Below are 23985 nucleotides of genomic sequence, written 5' to 3'. Positions count from 1 at the left end.
GGAGACATCCATGCTAGAGACATGGGTGCAGCATTGGTGTGAAAGCCCCAGATGTGCCTCAGGAGACCCCCAGGGTCGGAGCCGTGGCACTAGCATCTGCACCTTTTAGTGTCGTGTGATGACCTGCACCACGCTGTGTTGAAATAGCTGTTTAGATGGCTTTCTCCTTACAGACCCAGGACTTCTTGAAAGCACAAACGGAACTTTTACCTCGCTAAAGTCAGAATCTCACATCATAGGTGTTCAATGAATATTTACTAAACTAAGTGAAAGAATGAAAAAGGTAACACCTCTTATAAAGGATCATAAGAACAAGATGGGTCTACCATGATGTGATTCAGGTGCAAACGATGCCTAGAAAGAGCACTGCCCTTTAGGGAGGACCACCCATGGTCTCAGGCCCAGCATGACAACTGAGGACAGTTACACTCACCAACATTCACACCTAAGATAAAGCGCAGAATGCTGCAGTTGACCACTAGAACTGCCTCGTGGCTAGTTGGACCTGACTGAGGCAGGTGTATCTCTCTGAAGAGCTATTGGCAGTCTTTTTTTGAGATTCATTAAAAAAAAAAATAGATAAATAACTTTGTAGCCCCGGACTCAAAAGTTTCACTTCTAGGAAGAAAACAACCTATGCACCAAGAATTTTTTTTTTTCTGTAAGAGTGTGTATCACAGTATTACTCATTCTAGAAAAAAAAATTTGAAATAGCCTAAAAGTCTATCATTAGCAAAAAAATTAAAAACTAAACTATGGAATACTCAGAATAGGAAATGAAACAAAACTTTCAAAGACGATTTAACAACATGAAAAATGCTCAAGACATAATGAAGTTTAAAAAAGCAACATGAAATTATAACCACCACATGACCTCAGTTTGGTGAAAATGCACACATGCACATACACAGAAGTGTGCGCACACAAACCCACATGCACACATGTGTACACACGCAGGCATATGCACAGAAGCACGTGCACACAAACTCACATGCACACATGTACACGTGTACACACGCAGGCACACGCACAAAAGCGTGTGCACACAAACTCACATGCACACATGTAATTTATCTTTCTTACACTTTTATTCATTTTCTTATTCATTTTATAATAAGCATGTACTAATTTGATTCTAAAAATACAAGAACTTTTATTTTCAAATATGGAGAAGAGTTGGAGAAATCTGTTCGTTGTCTTAGAAAATTGGGTTTTGCTCCATTGATGGTGACACTTTTTCCCCCTTCTAGATTCCGCTTGGAGCTAAAAGTGAAAGTAACCTTAGGAGAAAGAGAAAGATGAAAGAGGAGGAGCAGGGAGAGTAGGGGTAAGGCAGGGCAGCTGGTCCAGATTAGAAAGGAGAAAGGGGAAGTAGCGGCAAAAACTCCGAGTGCTCGAGAGCTGCCTCCTCACTACAGCAAATGCTGCCTGAAATCCAGGGTTGCGAGTGTCAGGAGCCTCATGTGTGGCAATCAAAGACTGATGTATGAATATACTGTTTAACATGGATACATCTAAAAACATCATGCTGAGTGAAAAATGGCAAGCGTAAAAGTCTACATGATGTAAAAATTTGTCGGCATGCACTTCTGCAATAAACAAAACTCATCAATAGTAAATGAAGCATTGGTGCAGTGGCTGTCTCAGAAGTGAGGCCCCCAGTTGACTGGAAAAGGGGACACGGGAACTTTCTGGGGGGTGATCATGCTCTGTATCTGACAGAGTGTGACTTCGTCAAAATTTAGTTAATGTATGCTTCAGATTCGTGCATTTCACTATAGGTACATTTTATAACAAATGGAAAAGGTATAAATAAATGATGAGCTCTAGTTAATGATACGCATACTAACACATGTTTAGGAGTGGAGTATACTAATGTCTGCAACCTACTATAAAATGCATTTTTAAAAAGACAGATTGAGGATGCTTAGACGGACAGAGCAGTAGATAGGTGAGAGAAAAAAAGAAGTCTAATATTAATGACAGAATCACGGCAGCGGGTAGATAGGTGTTTGCTGTAAAATTACTCTAACTTTGATGAACGTTTAAATACTTTCATAATAAAATATTCGGGGAAACACATGCCACAGCCCCACAGCCCCACCTTACCCTACACCCGTCCCTTTCCCATCACCCCCGCTCAATCTGCACTCTTCCCATCTTTTGTTTGCTTTTAGTCCTCCAAGCCCCTTACTCTTACCTGGCAACAGGATTTTCTGGTAGGGCAGAGTTTTGGCCTGGCTGGCTTCTACTGTTAAAAAAAATATTCCGTAGACACTTATTAAAATGGTAACGGAGACTTGATTCAAGACCGTCGCGGTGGGGGTCAACACCGTCGCAATAAGAGAGAGACAGAGCTCAACCCTGAACACAACAAGAATAAGTGGGATTTACAGCCAAGGAACGTGGCGTGGAGGGGTGGTGTTAGCAGGTGGAAAGTTACTAAGCAGACATCAAGGGAAGAGAATGCTGGCTAAACTAACCTAGCAGGATTCTGACAAGATGCAGCAGGAGGCCTGGGGCTCCAGCTCCAGCACCCAGTGAGTCAGCTTAGCAGGATCCTGAGCAGGAACAGGAACCACTCTCCCGGGTCACTGAACTCTGCTAAGGGAACTGATATTCAAGGCTGCAGAAACACAAAGAGGGGAATGGTACAAGAACGTGGGTCTAGAAAGTAAACTGACCACTCAGAGATGCCAAAGGGATTGCTCAACCCCCTCAGAGCCATCTGTTTTCTTCGTGGCCAGGCCTCTGCAGGGAGTCAGGTGGAGCCCTGGTAGCACCAGCCAGCAGCCTGTGTCCCTGGAGGCCTCTCTCTCTCTCTCTCCCTTCCACTCAGATGTGGTTCTTCAGTCACTGGCTCTGCTCTGGTGAATGCACTCCTTGAGAAAATAAATGTTAACCCTGTAATCCAAAATGATGAGCGCCGTTTACACATTTGCTCCTGAGCAGAAATGTCCCAAGGATTCTCATCCCCCCATGAAGTGCAAAATGGGCCGCAGACACCGGGCTCTGCCCTTTCTCGCCTCAGTCTGCAAGGCTGCCAGCAGGCTTCCCAGTGCGGATCAGTTTCCTAATGATGTGGCTTCATCTCTATTGGAGCCAAATGCATTACCAATGTTGGCCTACGGTCTAGAAGCATCTGCATTTCCTCCATCGTTGGGGAGAGAGAGGGGAGAAGCAGGGAGCCTGTGTGTAAGGGACAGGCTTGACCCCAGAGGACTCCAGGCACTCCATAAAGAAGGCTCCTGGGCTTTGCCTTTGAGAAGCTACCAAAACCCGTGGCTGCTCAGTCCAAGCTCCTTCTATAGACACCGAGTGATAATTGCTCAAAACCCAAAGTGCAGAATCTCAACTCTTGGCCAACTTGATTTAACCACTTGCACCTTTAGGTGCTGTTTATGTGTTTGGTCATTTATTTATTATAGCATTGTTTAGTGTTGTTATTATTGCTTATTTATTATAGAGAATTTCTGCCATTTACCTAATTTCTCACTCTACTAATTCAGATAATGAGATCAATAGTCAAAAAGGCAGCCTGGGAGACCACGGCTTTCTCTTTCATCACCTGGCAGAAGGGAAATATGCCCCCTCCTGGGCAGCTGGACTCCTCCAAGTTACATGGGTGCTGGAGGCCCCAGGCTCAGTCCTAGGTCCATTGTTTCTCTCTGTGTCTCTGTAGCATGTCTTTGAAGCTGTAGGCTGCTCTGTCACTTTTAATCATGTTTAAACATCATCACTGATGCCCAGGCACAACAGTTTACAAGGCAGTCCACCTCTCCAGACACATGACCACAGAGAAGGCAAAACATTTGCTCAAGGTCACCAAATATCAGGAGCAGCTGCCCAGCTACTGTAACCTTTCACTTCCTATTACAGCATACTGAACACGGCTCCTGCAGCTCCTGAGAGCACCCTACACTGGTGTCTGTCCTACAAGGGTTAGAGAGGTCGCTGCATCAGGCCAGCTGACCCTCCCTGCAGCATGTGCCTGCAGGGCACGTCCTGACAGAGGATGACCACCGGCGGTGGAATCACATACAGGGAAATAGGCCAGCACTTCAGCTCCCACCTCACACCCCACCTACCACCATGCTCCTGCTATTTGGGTGACCTGCACGTCCTTCCTAATGACAAAAGACAGGGGATTTGTGTGTATTTCAGCTTACCCTCTGCACAACACATCCTCCTGAAACTAGAGCCCCAGTGGCCAGGGAAGGTGGGAGCCACAGAGAAGAACCAACTCCCAAACTTGGGAGATGACCATTCTGCTCACAAGCACCTGGCCAGGGGCTGCCCTCTCTTTCCCTTCTCTGAAAATCTCTCCCCATTTCCTGTCTAACTAGGAGGCATATGCGCAGCCCTGTTTGAAGACCTTCCTTCCCTCACCCAGCAGTAAACACCATCTGGGCCACCTGCTGTATCTGCTGGGGTGCATGGCTTTTCTAGGGATGCTGGATTGACAGTGGGGTGAGATGGTCACTGGGCCTCGGGTAACAAGGTCCCCTGTCCTACCACTGAACATGAGCATCCATGAGTAATATTGTTCCCGCTGCCGGGTTCCTGCTGATCCAGCCCCAGCCATGGCGGAGCCCCAGGATCACAGCAGGTCTGGGCTGACCCTGGCCGATCCTCACCTCCACCACTCCCAGGAGAGTCCTCTGGGTGCCCTGCAAAGGCCCAGAGTTTTCTGGTGTTTCTGGCAAAGCTGCCACCTCGCCATAAGGGCATTTGCCACAGGGTCACCTTCAGGCATGGAGGGTGGGGTTGAGAGAACAAAGGGAGCAGCTGTCTGTTCAGAGCCTCCTTCCACCCTCCCCACTCCTGGAGTTACATTCCAGCCCAGGTCCGCAGCATCCCAAGCTGGGGACTTTGTCACCCCACAGGGCACCCAGGTGATCAGGTCCTCTCAGTCTGGGGAGAAGGAGAACTCACAATCCTGGCAATGAAGGAACTCAGGGCCCACTGGAAAGCCACACTGAGCAAAGGACAAAGACACACCCAGGCTTGCTCTGCAGGACTCCATTTCTGGGAAGCTCAAGGACAGGTGACAAACGAGTCTATAGGGCAGGATGGGGGCTGCCAGGGCAGGATGGGCATGAGGGTGAGCTGCAGAGGCAGGAGGACACACCGTCTGGGGCAAGGCAGATGTCACAGGTCTGGACAAAGTGGTAACACGGGTATATGCGTTAATGAAATCCCCCAGATTAGACATTTTGTTGTCTGTAAATTCTACCTCACTCACAGCGATGTTCTAAACTCAGGTGAGTTTTCCAAGCAGTGCAGAGGACCAGCGCCAGCAGCATGACGCCCAGAGGGGAGGAGCAAGAGACACCCGTGGCCTCCCATATTCATCCTGTGGCTGCTGCTCCCTCTCCTGACACCCCCCTGCCTGCCAATGGGTCTCACTGCACCTTCCACCCGGCCCCACCCACAGTTACCATGAGACTCCAGGTCGTTCCCTTCCCTGCTCACACTCCCTCCAGGAGCTTCCTCTTCCTGGAGCAGGCATGCCCAGCCCCGCCTCAGGGCCTTTGCACTGGCCCTTCCCGCTGCCTGGGGCTGTTTCCTGTCTAGGCATGGCTTCTCACCTTTCCAGTCTCATAGAGTCCTCCCTGACCAGGTCCAGTGGCATCATCTCTCTCTATCCCATACTCTCACTTCCAACAGAGAGACTAATTTCCTGATATTAATTATTGATCACTATTCGCCATCCTCCCACACACCCTAATGCTGGGCTGTGCAGTGCCACAGCCACCAGCCACATGTGGGCACAGGGCGCTTGAAATGGGGCCAGTACAATTGACACCCACATACACAGGGAATTTCAAAGACTCAGTACACACACCCAACATAAAATAACCTATGTTATTAATGATTCTTCTTATGTGTTGAAATAATATTTTGGATATATTAGGTTAAGTAAGAAATATTATAAACATTACCTTCACCTGTTTCTTTTTTACTTTTTGAAATGTGTCTCCCAGAAAGTTTTAAATTGCTCCTGGGTTCGTGTCACATTTCTGTCTGGCAGCAGCCCTGCAATGTAGTGTCCATGGCTCGGTCACCCAGGCTCCGTCTCTAGCTCCTAGACTACCTGGTGCAGGGAGAAGCTGGTGAAAAGTCTGTTTACTGAATAATAAGGAGTTGTGAAAGGAGAACCCAGAGTTTTTTACTCAAATAAAGGTTAATTCTTCTGTTTGAAAAGTTCCCTAGCACAGGGCATGGCCTGAGTCTCCTGCGGCCTCTGGAATCACACCTCTGCCTTAGTGATTTCTAGACCTTGACCAAATGCTCACGGATACTCAGGACCTCCGAAGACTCCGGAAGGCCGAGACCTCTATCTTTCCCTTTTCTGAGGAAATGAAACTAGGGGGTCGCATGCTTTTAGGGCCCAGAGGGCCTTGACACCTCTCTGGAGGGCAGGGTGACCTAAGCTTGGGAGGAGGGACAGGTCTTTGGGAAGAGATGGAGCTGAGGGGGTGGAGTGGGTAGAAGGGGGGCATAGGTGTGGAAGGGGTGGGGGAAGAGGGGCCAGGAGTGGGGTGAGAAGAGGGGAAAGAAGAGGATAGGAGGGACAGGGACAGGGAGAGGCCAGGAGTGGGTAGGAAGGGAAGACAGAGGAGGGGCGGGACGAGGCAGGGGCGATGAAGAGGGGCCGAGCTGGGGTGGGGGCGAAGTGGGAGCAAGGACAGGAGTGGAGGAGGGAGATGAGGGGCATGGGAGGCGGTGTCTGGGGGTTGAAAGGGGAAAGGGACAGAGGAGAAGGAGCCTGAAGAGTGCAGGCATGGAGGGGCCCGAAGTGGGGAGGTGGGAATGGTCTGGGATGGATGGGGAGGAATGGGGAGGATAGGATGGGGAGGAATGGGGAGGATAGGAGGGGCAGGGAAGGCTGGAAGAGAGTAGGAGAGGAGGGGGAGGGGAGGGGAGGGGAGGGGATGGATGGGAATGGATAGGGAAGGCCAGGGAGACTGGGGGGCCAGGGGAGGAGGGGAGGGAGAGGGGAGGCGGGAAGGGAGAGGGGAGGCGGGAAGGGAGAGCAGAGGCCGGGAGGGGCTGGGAGGGGAGGGAAGGGGATGGATGGGGAAGGACAGGGAGGCCTGGAGGGGCAGGGGAGGCTGGGATGGGAGGAGACTGATAGGGAGGGACCTGGAGGCGGGGAGAGGCAGGGGAGGCGGGGAGAGGCAGGGGAGGCGGGGAGAGGCAGGGGAGGCGGGGAGAGGCAGGGGAGGCGGGGAGAGGCAGGGGAGGCGGGGAGAGGCAGGGGAGGCGGGGAGAGGCAGGGGAGGCGGGGAGAGGCAGGGGAGGCGGGGAGGGAGAAGGGAGGTGGGAGCGACGAGGCGTTCCGGAAAAGGGAGTGCAGGGCGCGGGGGGGGTGGGGCGGCGAAGGCCGGAAGGGATAAAACCGCAGTCGCCGGCCTCGCGGGGCTCACGGCCTCGCCTCGGTATCGCAGCGGGTCCTCTCTGTCTAGCTCCAGCCTCTCGCCTGCGCCCCACTCCCCGCGTCCCGCGTCCTAGCCTACCATGGCCGGGCCCCTGCGCGCCCCGCTGCTCCTGCTGGCCATCCTGGCCGTGGCCCTGGCCGTGAGCCCCGCGGCCGGCTCCAGTCCCGGCAAGCCGCCGCGCTTGGTGGGCGGCCCCATGGACGCCAGCGTGGAGGAGGAGGGTGTGCGGCGTGCACTGGACTTTGCCGTCGGCGAGTACAACAAAGCCAGCAACGACATGTACCACAGCCGCGCGCTGCAGGTGGTGCGCGCCCGCAAGCAGGTGCGTGCCGCCCCCCGCAGGGTCCGAAGCCCCGGCCCCGCCTCCCCAGCCCCCCCCCGCGCGCTGCTCCCGGACCCCGTGCTGCTCCTCCCCGGCGCCTGGGCTTCTCACCCGGACCCTGTTCCCGGTCTTCGCTGTCACCCCCGAGCCCTTGGCGGGCGTGTCCGGGAATGCCCTGAGTCTGGCCTGGCCTGGAACCGCACGGACACGTCAGGTCCGCGCCCGGCGCCTAAGATCAGCTTCCAGACGCCAGCTCGAGCTGCGCCGCAGTGCGGGGGCAGGCACAGGACGTCCCACACAGCTCTGTCCCGACCTCCTGGGAAGCTGGGCTCCGGGTGCGCTGCTGAATACGCAGGAGAAGGAAAAACAGAGCCCCTCATCTGGCTGCCTCCTTGTTCTTCCACCAAATAATTTTTAAGCACTTTTGTTTCTTTTAACTTTTTATTCTCACGCAATTTCAGACTTACAGAGCAGCTGCAAAATAGCACAGGGCATCCCTGTAGATCTTTCACCCAGATCCCTCAGATGTTAGCACAGATGTTAACATTTTGCCCTGTTTGTTCCCCCCAGCTCACTTTCCGAATGTGAATATGGGTGTGTGTATATGTACTGTATATGCATTTTTTGCCTGAATCTTTTGAAAGTAAACACTTCAGTGTGTTTTTCCTAAAAACAAGGGCAATATCTCACATAACCACGATTCCATTTTGAAAATCAGCACTGACACATTCATGATCTAATGCTCACACTCATTCAGCTTTCCCTGTCTGTTGACGGCCTTCGTGCCCTAGGACGCTCCTGGGCCATGAGTGCATGAGTTCAGCCCTGTCCTGTCCCCTCGGCCTCTTTTAACCTGCAGCAGCAGCTGGGTCTGTGCCACGACCGTGCCATTTCCCAGGGTCCAGCAGGTGTGGATGGAGACTATGCTGACTCTGGGTGGGCTTGATGCTGCTCAAGATGAGATCTAGGCCATGAGGCTCGTCCTCCTCCCAGAGTACTCTCTACAGGGGCCACACGTGAGCCTGGCACCTTGTCCTGCAGAGCCCTGCTTCCCTCCCCAAGTCACACCCCTGGGCACAGCCCCCTAGGACTAGCGGCCTTCACCCTCAGGCCGGCTGACCACCCCCTACAGCCCAGGACAGCTGAGTCCCTGCTGGGGTGGAGCATGCCTGACCCTGCCTCTATCAGCTGATGCAGAGTTAGACCTCAGCCAGATGAGGACACCCAGCAGAGTGGAGTAGGGGGTCGAATCGGGAGGGAGCTTCAGTAGGGCTACCAGGCCCAGCTTGACCTGCATCCCATGGCAGAGCAGCGAACAGTGACACAGACTTTAGAGCTCCTCCACCTTCTCTTGGAAATTCAGAGGAGTCCAGACCAGCCGTGTTTCTCCTGCAGCCGTCAGCTGGGGCCCTCTCCCTGCACAGGAGGGCCATTCCCTGGTGTAGGGTCGCCGCTGGCCTGCACCTCTCTCTCACTGGGAGTGAAGCATGGGGCATTGTAGATCGTTGGGCCCTGGAGCCTATTTTACAGAGGAGCAGACTGACACCAGAGGGATCACAGGACTTGCTTGTGGTTCTACAGGACTTGTGTGTGGTTCCACGGGGCAAGGTCTAGCACCCTGGTCCCAGGGTCCCTCATCCCATGCTTCTCCACAGTTCTGACAAGTCATGTGTCGGGGCGGCACTGTGCAGGGAAAGCATTCAGTTCTCTTCTGAAGTTGCAACCCTAAGACATGCAGGTGTGTGACTCACTTTAGAAATATTGCCTTGAAAATCACACCTGGAATGGAGGCACGTGGGAAGCAATGTTTATTGGCCTAAAACATCAATGTATGTGAGCATCTCATCTCCTAGTGAGAAATGAGGAAAAATACCTCTGGGTTAAATGGCAGGAATGAGATGCTCTGTGGACTGAATGCCAGGAACTGGAAGTTTGCCGATATTTCATCATCACATGAGAACCTTCCTAGAATAGATCCAGTGTCCCTGCCCCCTGGGTCATAGGTAGCGGAATTCAGTTAATCCTTGGCATTGGCATAGAGAAACAAGTTACTGGGGAGGCCTGGGGCATGGCATCCCTGCCAGCTGGCAGGAGGAGGTGGCTTGTGTGCCTTGCAGGTGACAGTGTGGGCAGCTCATGAAGGTAGGCTTGAAGCCCCAGGCAAGCCCAGTGACCCGGTCACAGTGAAGTGCCTGTGTGTGTAAGAAACTGACAGAGCGTGCTGTCCCTGCCTCCTACTCTTTCACATGTGTAGATCGTAGCTGGGGTGAACTACTTCTTGGACGTGGAGCTGGGCCGAACCACGTGTACCAAGACCCAGCCCAACTTGGACAACTGCCCCTTCCATGACCAGCCACATCTGAAAAGGGTATGTGCCTTATATGGGTCCAGGGCCAGTCATACACTGCAGAGGGGTGTGTGTGTGTGTGTGTGATGCACATGTTCTGCAGGGTACGTGTGCATGTGCCTGAGTGTGTGTACATGTGGAGATGCATATGTGTTTCCAAGTATAGGTTTGTGTGGGGAAGTGCACGTGAGTGTGTGCAAGTGGGTGTGTGGATGTGTTGGGGAAGTGTGGGGGTTTATGCATGGATAGGTGTGGGTGTGTGAGTGAGTATATGTGTGGGGGTGTCTGTGCACATACATTCACATACATGGGGGTTTCTGTGAACATACATGCTGTATTAGGAATTACCTGCACTGTGTGTGTGTGCATGTGGGTAGATAGATGTGTGAGGGAGTATGTGGATTCATGCATAGATCCGTATGGGTGAAGGTTAGGGTGAGTTCATGTAGATGCCTATGTGTGTGCATGTAGACGGGGTGGTGTGGAGAGGAGTGATGAATTTGATTTGCTAAGAGGGCTTTAGCTTGGGATTGGGGTACTGGGAGCTCCACCCTATGTGCTTTGGAGTGTTGCCTACTGGACTGCAGGAAGCAGCTGCAGGGCTGGGTGCTGGGCAGGGAGAAAGGGCTCTGTCTAATCCCAGCCTCAGGCACCTGCCTACAGCCATGGCCACGCTGAGCAGATTAGAGGGTACTAGAGGCCTGTTAGCAGCCAAACCCTCAGACCTGCCCCAGCTCACCCAACACCAGCTTCTCCAAGGACCCAGGATTTCTTGTGACGTCTCTGCTCAGGGGAGAGCCACACTCTCCTTGTCATCTCCTCACCACCCCATGCACTATGACTTGGAATTTCCAGTTCCCTGGGTTCTTCCCTCTGGCCCTTCCTAGTGCTGGCCTGGGGGCTGGAGGTGGAAGGAGCTGGGGGCAGTGAGCTGCCTCCCCCTGCCCTGTACCCTTAGGGCTCCCGAGGCCTTGCACAGGCTGCTCCTCACAGGGCTGTGCTGGGGCAGGAATCCTGCAGGCTGGGGTGGGGGCCCAATGCCACCAGGTGGAGTTGGAGCCCTGGGAGAGGGATGGAGCAGTCACTGCCCAGTCCAGCGGTGCTCTGGGATCAGCGGGGGTGGGTGGAGGGGTAGATAAGGGCCCAGTGTTTCACCTCCATCCTTCTTCACTCCCACTCTGATGTCCCGTGCCTGGGCATCTTCTGCTTTGAACTGTAACCCACACTGATTGTCCCCTCTGTTTTCTTTCACAGAAAGCATTCTGCTCTTTCCAGATCTACGCTGTGCCTTGGCAGGGCACAATGACCTTGTCGAAATCCACCTGTCAGGACGCCTAGGGGTCTGTACCGGGCTGGCCTGTGCCTATCACCTCTTACGCACACCTCCCACCCCCTGTATTCCCACCCCTGGACTGGTGGCCCCTGCCTTGGGGAAGGTCTCCCCATGTGCCTGCACCAGGAGACAGACAGAGAAGGCAGCAGGCGGCCTTTGTTGCTCAGCAAGGGGCTCTGCCCTCCCTCCTTCCTTCTTGCTTCTCATAGCCCCGGTGTGCGGTGCATACACCCCCACCTCCTGCAATAAAACAGTAGCATCGGCTCCCTCTGAGTTCTTGGCTGTCTGGGGATGTGCACACAGGCAGGGTTTCCGCAGTTCCTTTATGAAGCCTCCTTGTCCTGCTGGTGTGAAGATGAGAGGAGTACCTGGGAGCTGACACGGCCACAGCAAGGCCATCAGCCAAGCTGCTGCTATAGGAGTCCTGAGTCTTAGAGCAGGGAGAGCAGCCAGGGGCTGGGAACCAAGGCGTTGAGCCACAGCAGCCCCTGGTGAGGGGGTCAGGGAGAGGAGGGGGCCCAAGCTGCTGCCCCCAGAAGCTGGGCTGGTGATTTGGTCTGAGCTGCTGGTCAGACCAGGAGGAGGGAGCTGGCTGTGTCCATACACAGGGGCCAGGCCTCAGTGGAGCTCACCAGGTCATAGATTCCATCTGTGCTTGCAGAGTTGAGCAGACCCCAGGGACTGAGCTGCTCTCATCAAATCCCCTAGACACTAAATAGTGATCAATGCGTGCTTCTTTCCAAGAGACTTAGGCCCCTACGTGGAAACAAAGTCCAAAAAGCCTATCTGTGTAACTGAGCAGGAGAAACGCCAGCCAGACCAGAGACCGGCAAGATCACAGAGAAAGCGGCACCTGCCGTCATCCATCCTGGGAGGCTGTGTCCTCCCAGAGTTTTACAGGCTCATAGCCACCAGCCCTTTCTCTGGACTTGGATTTAAAACAAGTTGTTAGTCCAGCTTCATGGTAGGGATGAAGTTAAAGCACAAATGAGACCGACAATGTAGTGGACTCTTCTTTTTCCAAGGAGGATTAAGAGAGAACATTCCCTTCATGTCAGCATTATCCTATAGAATAGTGGATCTTTGTGCCACAAGCAGGAGGCTACAGTCCTAAGACCCAGCCCACCCTGCACAGTCCTTCCCTTTGCCATTTTGGGACAGGGGTGCAGCCCTTAAAGCCAGTGCTGCTGGGGCAGGCCTCCCAGGTACCTTCCAACCTCGGAGCTGCACTGACCCCCTCTTTTGGCTGCTGCCATGAACACTGAAGGTGAAATGATGAAGGAAAATCCACCCCAGTAGCGCCAAGGCCAGCACCCCACATGCTGTCCCTGCAAAGTCAGAGCAGGGGACACGGCAGGGAGAGTGGGGAGCGTCTGCTTCCTTTTCCTCTCCACCCTGACTTGCTTTAACAGGGTCTTTGGGGTGAGGGAAGTGTAGCACCCCCTAGGATGCCACGAGCTGAGGAGATTTGAGTCTGGGCCTCACCCTGCTGGGGGTGGGTTGTCTTAGTCACCCAGTTTTCTGTGGGGGGTTGGGGGATAGAAGTGGTGGTTGTGGTCAGTGATAAAGGGTCCCTGCAGGGAGGTGCTCCTGGTTTTCTACCTTGGTGAAGGATCTTTGACACAGGCAACCTCCATCCAGGCACGCAGTGGAAACGGACAGCTGACCATATAGCCCAGTCCCTTTTCTGACACACTTCTTCCTTGGGGAAGTTGAGGTTGGGGGCGGGCTGTGCACAGGGCTGCCCAGCCTCCCTGTGTGTCTGCTCCCTTCCCTGCCCTCCGCCCGGTGGCCCCATGGCCCACAGCCCACAGGGAAGCAGGTTGGTGCCACCCCTGCCTCCCCTCCGCAGCCGGCGGGCCTGTAAATGCCTCCCTTGGGCCCCCATGAGGCCATGAGCCAGAAGCCCCTCTGACCCAGAGGTCACTGTGACCAGCACATCCTGGAGAGGAGGCCTCGCCCTTGCACCTTTCATCTACAAGAGTTACTTTTACATTTATTTTAAATGTTGATTTAAGTATATACTTCATCTACAGTTATCCATATAAATAGATTCATTACAGGGCCTGGCTCTGAATAAACACAGTAAGTTGGAGAGGATTTTTCACTGATCTGGTTCTACACTGGTGGCTTTATAACATAGTGCTCTGACACCTCTTGCATTGTGTTGCTGGTGACCGTTGGGGTGGGATCAGGAAGGGCCCAGTAGCTTCTGAGCTCCCTAGCATTCTTGTCCTGAAGGAAGCCAGCCTCTGCGGAAGGATCCCTCGCCCCAGGACGGTCAGGCTGGCGGGGTGTTCCTCGATGGCAAGCCTTCAGACACCTACCCTCAAAGGCCCAGGGAGCTGAGAGGCCGAAGAAAGGCTGACAAGTCTAGTTTCTTAGAAAGAAAGTTGTAATAGGGACCTGGGAACAGAAGCCGTGTCCTGCGTGGCTGCAAGACAGTGGATCGCCACCCCATTACCCCCAGACCCTGGGCTTCTGTGCCATAGGGGAAAGGGTATAGGAGCTTCAGAAGGAATTTACCTAAGGGCTGGATTTACAGTGAACAGCAGATGAAATAGAAATCTTAGAAGCATTGATGGGACTGAGGCTCAGCATTGGCATCCAAGATGGAGTCTCCACAGGAGACCTCCCAGAGCCGCTCCAGCTGACACCCACAGCAGATTTCTATAACCATAGGTCAGTTTCAGGATCTCAGTCCTAAATCTGGCTTGTTCTTTTCCATTTTTTTAATTACTCCATTTAAAATATAATATTTTTGTATCTTTTAGGTAATATTTTTATATCTTTATTCTTTATTCCCCCAAAATTTTGTTTTCCAAATGTATTTCTTCCTCCAAATGAAACTTTTTTCAGGTTCAATAAGTAGAAATATTATGTTATTTTAGGGAAAAAAATTGACAACGTTTAACATTTGAGCCTTTCATTTTAGAATACCATGCATCTTGCAATACCTGCCTGCTTTTCTGATGGTATTCAGTAGAATAAATTTTATGCATCTTTCATATTTTCTGTGAAATTTATTCCTGGGTATTTTATATTTTGGTCAGGGATATTTCCAAGTATTGTACCTCTAGTCTTTGCTGATAGACTAGTTAATAGTTCAATAGAAGACTATTGATTTTGCCTGTTTTTTTTTTTTTTTTTTTTTTACTCTGCCTTGGTGGTTTATTATTTATGGACTTACAGGCTTGGGATGTTGCCACCTATGTGGCTGTGAGAGACAGAGGGGAGCTGGCTTATGATTGGCTGGCGGGAGTGACCTTGGACTAGGCCACAAGCCTCCCTAAAAGATGCAGAGAGAGCAAATCGCCAGCCCTGTCCCATAACTCCAAGGTGAAGCTGGAGAGACGAGGCCCAGGAAGACAGCAGCTAGTCACCCCTTCCTCTCCTTATGCTCTGCTGTGCTGTCTGAGTTCACTGCTCAAAGACACAAAACTGAGAAGCCATAAACACAATGGTGACTAAAATAGGGAACAGACATTCCTTTAATTACCCATACCTGCTCTCACCCTTGGTACTGGGATGCCAAGTGGGTCACTTCCAAATCCTGTCACCTGAGGCTTATGGGGTCGAGTCAGATGTGCTCAGGCCACTGTGACATCAGCTGGGGCTCTGGCTCCCTTGAGACCAGGTCAGGCTCATCTGAACTCTAGTCTCAAGCTTGGCTGTACGTGGCGTCACTGGGGAGGCTGGCTGCACGTGGCAATCCCATGGTCCCCGTTGGAAAAGTTGATGATGTTCTGGGATGGGACGTGGACATTGGATGTTTAAATACTCCTCCCATTGCTTCCCCAAGGAACCACTGGACTATAACTCAATTAGAGTCCTGGTCAAAGTCCAGTTGCTCCTAAAACATCTCCAAATTGCAGCAGGTAAAGATAGTCTCATGGTCGCATCTGCCTGTGGACACACTTTCCGTGCCAGGTATCTCTGCAAACGTGTAGCCCTTGATTTCCAGTAAATGAAACTCAACAAAGCAAAAGCAAATGGAAATTCCTTTCACCAAAGCTTTGTTTGGGGCAATGAAATTTGTTGGTGATTTCAGGAAATCACCTCCTGTCCTGTGGAACAGTAACCCCCACTTCCTCAAACCCAGCACTGGGTATTTCTGTTCTTGAAATGCCCTTGGCTTCCCTCCCAAAGGTAGTTGCCACTTGACCTTCACATTCCACCCCCCCCACCAGTCACTGGCCTGATTGTTCCCCTGCCTGCCCTTCGCCGTGGCATTCCCCATGTGTCCACGCATCCTCTCCACTGGGTCCCTCAGCAAGTCCAAAGGCTCCTTTGTGGGGTAGAACAACTCAGCTCTTTGTAGACTTCCCCACACCCATCAAGGTGCTTATTAACCAAAGGCCTTCCTAGTGAACAGGACCACCCTCTTTGTGAGGGACTTGAGATCACTAATAGCAGCAGTTATTTATTTATTTATTTTACCAAATCCAGGACCCTGATGAAAAGACTGAGGAAAATGCTGCCTTTCCTGAATGGCTACCAGGCAGGGAATGATGCTGGGAAGTGTTTACCCCACAGGCTCTGTGCCTTCTCTGACTGGGCAGCTCATGCTGTATGCATGGAGGCATCATTACCAAACACACCTCTGAGGCCAGCGGCCAGCGTCTGACTCACAAGCCATGACTGCCCCACCTTCTTACAACAACAATAGCAGTTTCCCCGTGAGGATTCACCCCTCCTCCCCTCTCACTCCGCCTTTTTCCAGGGAAGCTGACTCTACCCTTTAGACCACAGCTTGGAGCACTTGACCCTGGCTAAGCTGGTCAGGGCAGCAGGTCTCCCTCCCCTGAAGCCTCAGTGATTGGCATGAGGACAACACGTGACCTATGTGTGGCTGCCCAGGACCCACATAGGCTTAACGGTGGGATTCTGTTTGACTGTGTGATAAGTGGGTTCTTCCTTCCTTGCTGAGTGTGAAGATAAAAAAGACATGAGGTCTGGGGCCCACTTGGAGCCTGTTTGAGAATGAAGCCAAGTTATGGGAAGCAACAAAACTGAAGAGACAGCAAGGAAACCAGGCCTGGTGGTGCACTCCCAGCTATTCTGGAGGCTGACGCGGGAGGACTGCTTGAGCTCAGCAGTTTGAGGCTGCAATGAGCCATGATTTCACTACTGAACTCCAGCCTGGGCAAAAGAGCAAGACCCTGTGTCTCAGAAAAAGAGAGATAGAAACAGACAGCAAGGAGCAGGTGGGTTATAATGGAGTCCCTGCACCAAGCAGAGCCTGATGCCCGCCCTTGCTCTGAACTTCCTGGTTATGTGAACCAACCACCAGGCCAGTTGGGTTGGGTTTCCAGGCCTGTGCTCTTGTCTGTCCTCACTGACAGACCAAAATAACTCATTAGTCGGTTCTCAGACCCACAGTCCATGACATTTCTTGACTGTTTCAGAAGTAATGCCTCAAGGACCAGCTTGCAGAAAGTGGAGGACCTGCCCCCTGGACCTTACAAGTAGCAGGCCACTCATAAAAATGCAAGGACCACAGATGTCACCATGACTGAAAAATAGAGGCTGGCCCTGCCTCTGAAGATGCTGCAATGGACTTGTGTTCAAGGAGAAATTAGCTGTAACTTCCCTTATTGAGATATAATCGGGCTCATCGTTAAGCTGTGGTCAGCCAGAAGTGTAGCTGTGCCCCTGGGATTGAAATCAGCAATCAATCTGGACATCCTTTTTCTATCTTCATGAGGCACCTCCCCAGTACCAACCAAATTTCTTGGGGATCCCCTGGGACTTCTCATAAATGGAACTGATTTGAACTCAGGAAACCCTCAAATAGGCCAGAACAACTCACTAATTAAATTCATCCCCTCCCCCCCCCAAAAAAAAACACACAAAAAAAAACAACACACATGATAGGAAAAAAATTTTGCAAATTATATATCTGATATAGAACTTGTATTCAGAACATATAATGAACTCTTACAACTCAATAAGACAGGTAACCCAATTAAAAATTCTTTTAAAAAAGAAAACCCAATTTAAAAATAAAGGCCAATAACCTAATTTTTATATAACTCAAAGTTTTTAAAGAAACAAACCAATTTAAAAGTTCCAAAGGATTTGAATAAACGTTTTTCCAAAGAAGATATGTAAATAGCCAATAAACACATAAAAAGGTGCATAACACCATTAGCTATTAGGGAAAGGCAAATCAAAACCACAATAAAAAGCAGCTTCAAAGCCACTACATGGTTGTGGTCAAAGAGACCACAAATAACAAATTGGAATCTTTATACATAGCTGGTGGGAATGTAAAATGGTGCAGCTGCTTTGGAAAACAGTTTCACAAGTTTTCAAAAGGTTAGACCTACCATATAACCTAGCAACTCTACTCATATTTATATGTCAGCTACAAATAAAAACATTAAGTTCACCAAAATATGTACACATGAAAGTTCATAGCATCATTATTAAAATCAGAAAAAAATATTAAAAAAACCCTCAAATGTCCATCAACTGACGAATGCATAATCAAGATATAGTGTTTGTCTATTCATACAATGGAAAATGAACGGGCATAAAGGAGAATGACATGACCCGTGCTACAATGTGGAGCAATCTTGAAAATGTGCTAAGTGAAAGAAGCCAGCAAGTCATGCTGAAACAAGTCAGCATTCATACAATATGATTCCATTTATATGAAATACCCAGAACAGAAAAATGTATAGAGACAGACTGTAGATTAGTGGTTGTCTAGGGCTGGGGGCAATAGAAGGCAGAGTGACTGCTAATAGGAGGTTTCCTTGGAGGGATCATGAAAATGTTCTAAAATCAGATTATAGGTCCATTTGCACAATTTTGTGAATATACTCGGAACCATTGAATTGTATACTTTAAGTGGGTGAGGTATGTGAAAATTAAATGCCAGTAAAGCTGTTTAAAAAAATTTCATCCCAAAGCTACATTTAACCTAAGGCAAATGTTTACTACTGCTTTTCTTTCAGTCCCAAATAATTTCCAGCCATATATTCCAGTCAAGCCTCAACAAAATTAAACAACACCACAACTTACTCCAGTTACAAGCCAATGTGCAAATGCCCCAAACTTGACCATAAATTTACCACCCAACCCCCATCATCTCATTCCCAGGAAAAACTAAACACAAGATCAACTCCCCTTGCAAGCTGAAGTCCTGACATTGAAGTCTAAAGAAATTACAGCCCACAATAAAATTCTTAAAGTGTACAAACAATTCTTCTCAAATTCTTATTTGGCTCAGTCTCAGTCTCTCAGCAACTGAGACCCCCCCAGCCTTAGTGCATGCGTGACAGGTGACAGCGCAGTGCCTGTAACCCAATTCTCACTGTGATTGGGTGTATTTTTTAAAGGTAGAGAATCCCAAAGTGCAGTTCCTGGACCAGCAGCAGCAGCGCCAGAGATCTTGTAAGAGATGCAAGTTCTTAGGCCACAACCCAGCCTGTCGAATTAGAAACCCTGGGGCATGGCCCAAGAATGTGTGTTCACAAGCTGTGAGACAAAGTAGTAAACATGAGAAGCAGTGTGTGCTCATGCCTGCTTGCAGTGAAATTTTGGAAAGTCCTTGATTCTTTCCTTGTGTTCAAGCCCCACTCCTTTCCTCTTCTTACGCAGTCCACTGCATTTTGCCCAAGGGATACCCTAAGGAAGGATATAAATCAGTCACTTCCAGTCTGCTCAAGTCATGTGATGTTGAACAGGTCTTGTTTATTCTCTCACCCTGAGTGGGATAACTGTTTTCCATCAGAATGAGCACTGACCTGAGACGCCGGTGGCTGACTCCCCTTTGGTAGGTCCCACCTCTGCTCATCCTCTCTTATTTTCCTTGAGTTTATCAAGCACGTCCTCTTGAAGCTGAATCAAACCTGTATCTTCACCTACAGTGTCCGCATCACCTGAGAAACCACCAGTGGAGCTTCGATGATTTCAGGTTGGTGAAGTTGGTCAGAAGACCTTGGCCTGGTTGCTGAGACTGTGGTCCTCACTCCTGGGGGCACAGAATGAGGCTGGATAAGGAAGGTTAGGGGGCCATACTGGCTCATCCACTTGTGTGAAGCCCTGTGGGCTCACTTCTCAGCGGGCTCCTTTCACTTGCATCCTCACGTGTCAGCATCTAACTCTTTTGCAAGGTAAGCAGTCCTACACGGTACCAGCCAACCGCCAGAGTCTTAAGTTCCTGATACTCAACACAGCTGGGAAAGAGAACAAAAGCCCCTTGTTCATGACGTAGCTTCCCTAATCTCCAGCCAATCATCTCCAAAGCCCAAGAAGATACTAGCTACAAATTCCTACTTTGAGGGGAGTGGAGGGCTAAGAACTTCTCTGGGGTCCCACCTGTGCAAGTAGGCTGAAGGTTTGGCTTATAGTGTCATTTCCCTCATCTTAATAGTAAAAAACACATTCCTAGGTGGAGATTTTATGTGCTAATGATGCACGTGATGCATGTTAGAGCACATAGATGCTGAGTGCATGTGTCAACCGCAGGTCCACCTTTGCATACTTGACCTCACCAGTATTTTATGAATGTGTATGAACAGCTCCCATAAAGGGAGTTTCCCTTACGGCACTAGCTGCTGTTTCTTCTTCTGAGCAGCCCCCTCTGCCTCTCAGAGTGTAGCTGTTGCTTTGCAACAAACTTCTTTGCCTACTGTTACTTTGGACTTGCTCTCAAATTATTTTGTGTGGCGAAGTCAAGAACCTGAACCAACAACTATAAGAATCACCTGGATGCGTTGAATGGATGCTGGTTCACAAGCTCCATCCAGACAACTAAAGTCACACGCCCCAGGTGATTCTAACAGTTGTAGGAAGCAAACCTTCAACTGTTCTTACTGGGAGTCCTCTTTGTGCAGACCTAAGAGGCTCCCCGCAGATGCCAGTAGCTCCCTGGACCCTACCTGCACCCCACCAACCCCCCGAGGTGTCATTCTGGCCTGTCCTCTGAGACCACTCTACTCTCCATCAGTGAGATGCCTTTGGCCCCATTCACTTTCTTCCTTCCTTCCTTCCTTCCTTCCTTCCTTCTTTCTTTCTTTCTTTCTTTCTTTCTTTCTTTCTTTCTTTCTTTCTTTCTTTCTTTCTTTCTTTCTCTTTCTTTCGTTCTTTCATTCTTTCTTCCTTTTTTAGGCACAAGAATTTTGTTTTGTGGCCAGACCCCACCCCCGGCCCCAGCCCGGGACCCCCTCCCCTCCCGGGATCCCCCGGGGTTCCCACCCCGCCCGCACCGCCGGGGACCCGGCCGGTCCGGCGCGAGCCCTTGGCCCTGGCTCGGCCCCCAGGTTGGAGGAGCCCGGAGCCCGCCTTCGGAGCTACGGCCTAATGGCGGCGGCGACTGCAGTCTGGAGGGTCCACACTTGTGATTCTCAACGGAGAGTGAAAACGCAGATTCATAATGAAAACCAGCCCCTGTCGGCCACTGATTCTCAAAAGACGGAGGCTGCCCCTTCCTGTTCAAAATGCCCCAAGTGAAACATCAGAGGAGGAACCTAAGAGATCCCCTGCCCAAAAGGAGTCTAATCAAGCAGAGGCCTCCAAGGAAGTGGCAGAGTCCAACTCTTGCAAGTTTCCAGCTGGTATCAAGATTATTAACCACCCCACCATGCCCAACACCCAAGTAGTGGCCATCCCCAACAATGCTAATATTCACAGCATCATCACAGCACTGACTGCCAAGGGAAAAGAGAGTGGCAGTAGTGGGCCCAACAAATTAATCCTCATCAGCTGTGGGGGAGCCCCAACTCAGCCTCCAGGACTCCAGCCTCAAACCCAAACCAGCTATGATGCCAAAAGGACAGAAGTGACCCTGGAGACCTTGGGACCAAAACCTGCAGCTAGGGATGTGAATCTTCCTAGACCACCTGGAGCCCTTTGCGAGCAGAAACGGGAGACCTGTGGTTGAGGAGCCTTCGAGACCATCAACGTCCTGGCAGAACTCTGTGTCCGAGCGGCCACCCTACTCTTACATGGCCATGATAAAATTCGCCATCAGCAGCACTGAGAGGAAGCGCATGACTTTGAAAGACATCTATACGTGGATCGAGGACCACTTTCCCTACTTTAAGCACATTGCCAAGCCAGGCTGGAAGAACTCCATCCGCCACAACATTTCCCTGCACGACATGTTTGTCCGGGAGACTTCTGCCAATGGCAAGGTCTCCTTCTGGACCATTCACCCCAGTGCCAACCGCTACTTGACATTGGACCAGGTGTTTAAGCAGCACAAACGACCGAATCCAGAGCTCCGCCGGAACATGACCATCAAAACCGAACTCCCCCTGGGCGCACGGCGGAAGATGAAGCCACTGCTACCACGGGTCAGCTCATACCTGGTGCCTATCCAGTTCCCGGTGAACCAGTCACTGGTGTTGCAGCCCTCGGTGAAGGTGCCATTGCCCCTGGCGGCTTCCCTCATGAGCTCAGAGCTTGCCCGCCATAGCAAGCGAGTCCGCATCGCCCCCAAGGTGCTGCTAGCTGAGGAGGGGATAGCTCCTCTTTCTTCTGCAGGACCAGGGAAAGAGGAGAAACTCCTGTTTGGAGAAGGGCTTTCTCCTTTGCTTCCAGTTCAGACTATCAAGGAGGAAGAAATCCAGCCTGGGGAGGAAATGCCACACTTAGCGAGACCCATCAAAGTGGAGAGCCCTCCCTTGGAAGAGTGGCCCTCCCCGGCCCCACCTTTCAAAGAGGAATCATCTCACTCCTGGGAGGATTCGTCCCAATCTCCCACCCCAAGACCCAAGAAGTCCTACAGTGGGCTTAGGTCCCCAACCCGGTGTGTCTCGGAAATGCTTGTGATTCAACACAGGGAGAGGAAGGAGAGGAACCGGTCTCGGAGGAAACAGCATCTACTGCCTCCCTGTGTGGATGAGCCGGAGCTGCTCTTCTCAGAGGGGCCTAGTACTTCCCGCTGGGCCGCAGAGCTCCCGTTCCCAGCGGACTCCTCTGAGCCTGCCTCCCAGCTCAGCTACTCCCAGGAAGTGGGAGGACCTTTTAAGACACCCATTAAGGAAACGCTGCCCATCTCCTCCACCCCGAGCAAATCTGTCCTCCCCAGAACCCCTGAATCCTGGAGGCTCACGCCCCCAGCCAAAGTAGGGGGGCTGGATTTCAGCCCAGTACAAACCCCCCAGGGTGCCTCTGGCCCCTTGCCTGACCCCCTGGGGCTGATGGATCTCAGCACCACTCCCTTGCAAAGTGGTCCCCCCCTTGAATCACCGCAAAGTCTCCTCAGTTCAGAACCCTTAGACCTCATCTCCGTCCCCTTTGGCAACTCTTCTCCCTCAGATATAGACGTCCCCAAGCCAGGCTCCCCGGAGCCACAGGTTTCTGGCCTTGCAGCCAATCGTTCTCTGACAGAAGGCCTGGTCCTGGACACAATGAATGATAGCCTCAGCAAGATCCTGCTGGACATCAACTTTCCTGGCTTGGAGGAGGACCCACTGGGCCCTGACAACATCAACTGGTCGCAGTTTATTCCTGAGCTACAGTAGAGCCTTGCCCTTGCCCTTGTGCTCAAGCTGTCCACCATCCTGGGCACTCCTGTGGCTGGGCATTCCAAGGCTCAGTGCACCCCAAGCCTCTGAGTGAGGACAGCAGGCAGGGACTGTTCTGCTCCTCATAGCTCCCTGCTGCCTGATTACGCAAAAGTAGCAGTCACACCCTAGCCACTGCTGGGACCTTGTGTTCCCCAAGAGTATCTGATTCCTCTGCTGTCCCTGCCAGGAGCTGAAGGGTGGGAACAACAAAGGCAATGGTGAAAAGAGATTAGGAACTCCCCAGCCTGTTTCCATTCTCTGCCCAGCAGTCTCTTACCTTCCCTGATCTTTGCAGGGTGGCCCGTGTAAATAGTATAAATTCTCCAAATTATCCTCTAATTATAAATGTAAGCTTATTTCCTTAGATCATTATCCAGAGACTGCCAGAAGGTGGGTAGGATGACCTGGGGTTTCAACTGACTTGTGTTCCTTGCTTTTAGTTTTGAGAGAAGGGAAGACCTGCAGTGCACGGTTTCTTCCAGGCTGAGGTACCTGGATCTTGGGTTCTTCACTCCAGGGACCCAGACAAGTGGATCTGCTTGCCAGAGTCCTTTTTGCCCCTCCCTGCCACCTCCCCGTGTTTCCAAGTCAGCTTTCCTGCAAGAAGAAATCCTGGTTAAAAAAGTCTTTTGTATTGGGTCAGGAGTTGAATTTGGGGTGGGAGGATGGATGCAGCTGAAGCAGAGTGTGGGTGCCCAGATGTGTGCTATTAGATGTTTCTCTGATAATGTCCCCAGTCATACCAGGGAGACTAGCATTGACGAGAACTCAGGTGGAGGATTGAGAAGGCCGAAAGGGCCCCTGACCTGCCTGGCTTCCTTAGCTTGCCCCTCAGCTTTGCAAAGAGCCACCCTAGGCCCCAGCTGACCGCATGAGTGTGAGCCAGCTTGAGAACACTAACTACTCAATAAAAGCGAAGGTGGAAAAAAAAAAAAAAGAATTTTGTTTTGTTTCTTTTTATTTGTACAAATTTATGGGGCACATGTGAAATTTTGTTGCATTTATATAAA

The 23985-nt window shown here is 51.1% G+C and overlaps 2 protein-coding genes and 1 long non-coding RNA gene across 7 annotated transcripts; 2 read left to right on the top strand and 1 right to left on the bottom strand.

Annotated features, from left to right (window-relative positions):
* Positions 1 to 1069: 1069 nt before the first annotated feature.
* LOC109024386 (uncharacterized) lies at positions 1070 to 8046 on the bottom strand. 4 transcript variants are annotated; one of them, XR_008674332.2, is made up of 5 exons: positions 7879 to 8046; positions 5946 to 6097; positions 2484 to 2626; positions 2201 to 2251; positions 1070 to 1926 (listed from the first exon to the last, which is right to left on the bottom strand). It is a non-coding gene; the product is annotated as an uncharacterized lncRNA (long non-coding RNA). The 4 variants fall into 4 exon arrangements; XR_008674333.2 differs by having other exon boundaries at positions 5946 to 6093; positions 7879 to 8040; XR_008674336.2 differs by lacking the exon at positions 7879 to 8046 and adding an exon at positions 6260 to 7197.
* CST3 (cystatin C) lies at positions 7298 to 18660 on the top strand. 2 transcript variants are annotated; one of them, XM_031004776.3, is made up of 4 exons: positions 7372 to 7767; positions 10022 to 10135; positions 11369 to 11454; positions 15897 to 18660. In XM_031004776.3, the coding sequence occupies exons 1-3, from the start codon at positions 7525 to 7527 to the stop codon at positions 11450 to 11452; spliced, it is 441 nt and encodes a 146-aa protein (XP_030860636.1). In that variant the 5' UTR covers positions 7372 to 7524; the 3' UTR covers positions 11453 to 11454; positions 15897 to 18660. The 2 variants fall into 2 exon arrangements, with proteins under 2 accessions (XP_030860635.1, XP_030860636.1); XM_031004775.3 differs by lacking the exon at positions 15897 to 18660 and having other exon boundaries at positions 7298 to 7767; positions 11369 to 11711.
* A 2066-nt stretch (positions 18661 to 20726) lies between these two features.
* On the top strand, positions 20727 to 22930 carry LOC115931697 (forkhead box protein M1-like). Its single transcript, XM_055372355.2, is given in 2 exon segments — positions 20727 to 21335; positions 21337 to 22930. Coding segments are annotated over 2 exon segments (2094 nt in total). The 5' UTR covers positions 20727 to 20835.
* The last annotated feature ends 1055 nt before the right edge of the window (positions 22931 to 23985 follow it).

This window comes from Gorilla gorilla, chromosome 21, assembly GCF_029281585.2.
Source record: "Gorilla gorilla gorilla isolate KB3781 chromosome 21, NHGRI_mGorGor1-v2.1_pri, whole genome shotgun sequence".
Classification (NCBI taxonomy): Eukaryota; Metazoa; Chordata; class Mammalia; order Primates; family Hominidae; genus Gorilla; species Gorilla gorilla.
Note: the sequence above shows the minus strand (reverse complement) of the source record. Positions and strands in the feature narration are given on the sequence as shown.

What these genes read in the sequence shown, in the direction of transcription:
- CST3 (XM_031004776.3), top strand. Translation starts at nt 7,525, where the DNA reads ATGGCCGGGCCCCTGCGCGCCCCGCTGCTCCTGCTGGCCATCCTGGCC. An exon ending in TGGTGCGCGCCCGCAAGCAG is followed by an intron (nt 7,768 to 10,021) that starts GTGCGTGCCGCC and finishes TCACATGTGTAG; the next exon opens with ATCGTAGCTGGGGTGAACTA. An exon ending in ACCAGCCACATCTGAAAAGG is followed by an intron (nt 10,136 to 11,368) that starts GTATGTGCCTTA and finishes TTTCTTTCACAG; the next exon opens with AAAGCATTCTGCTCTTTCCA.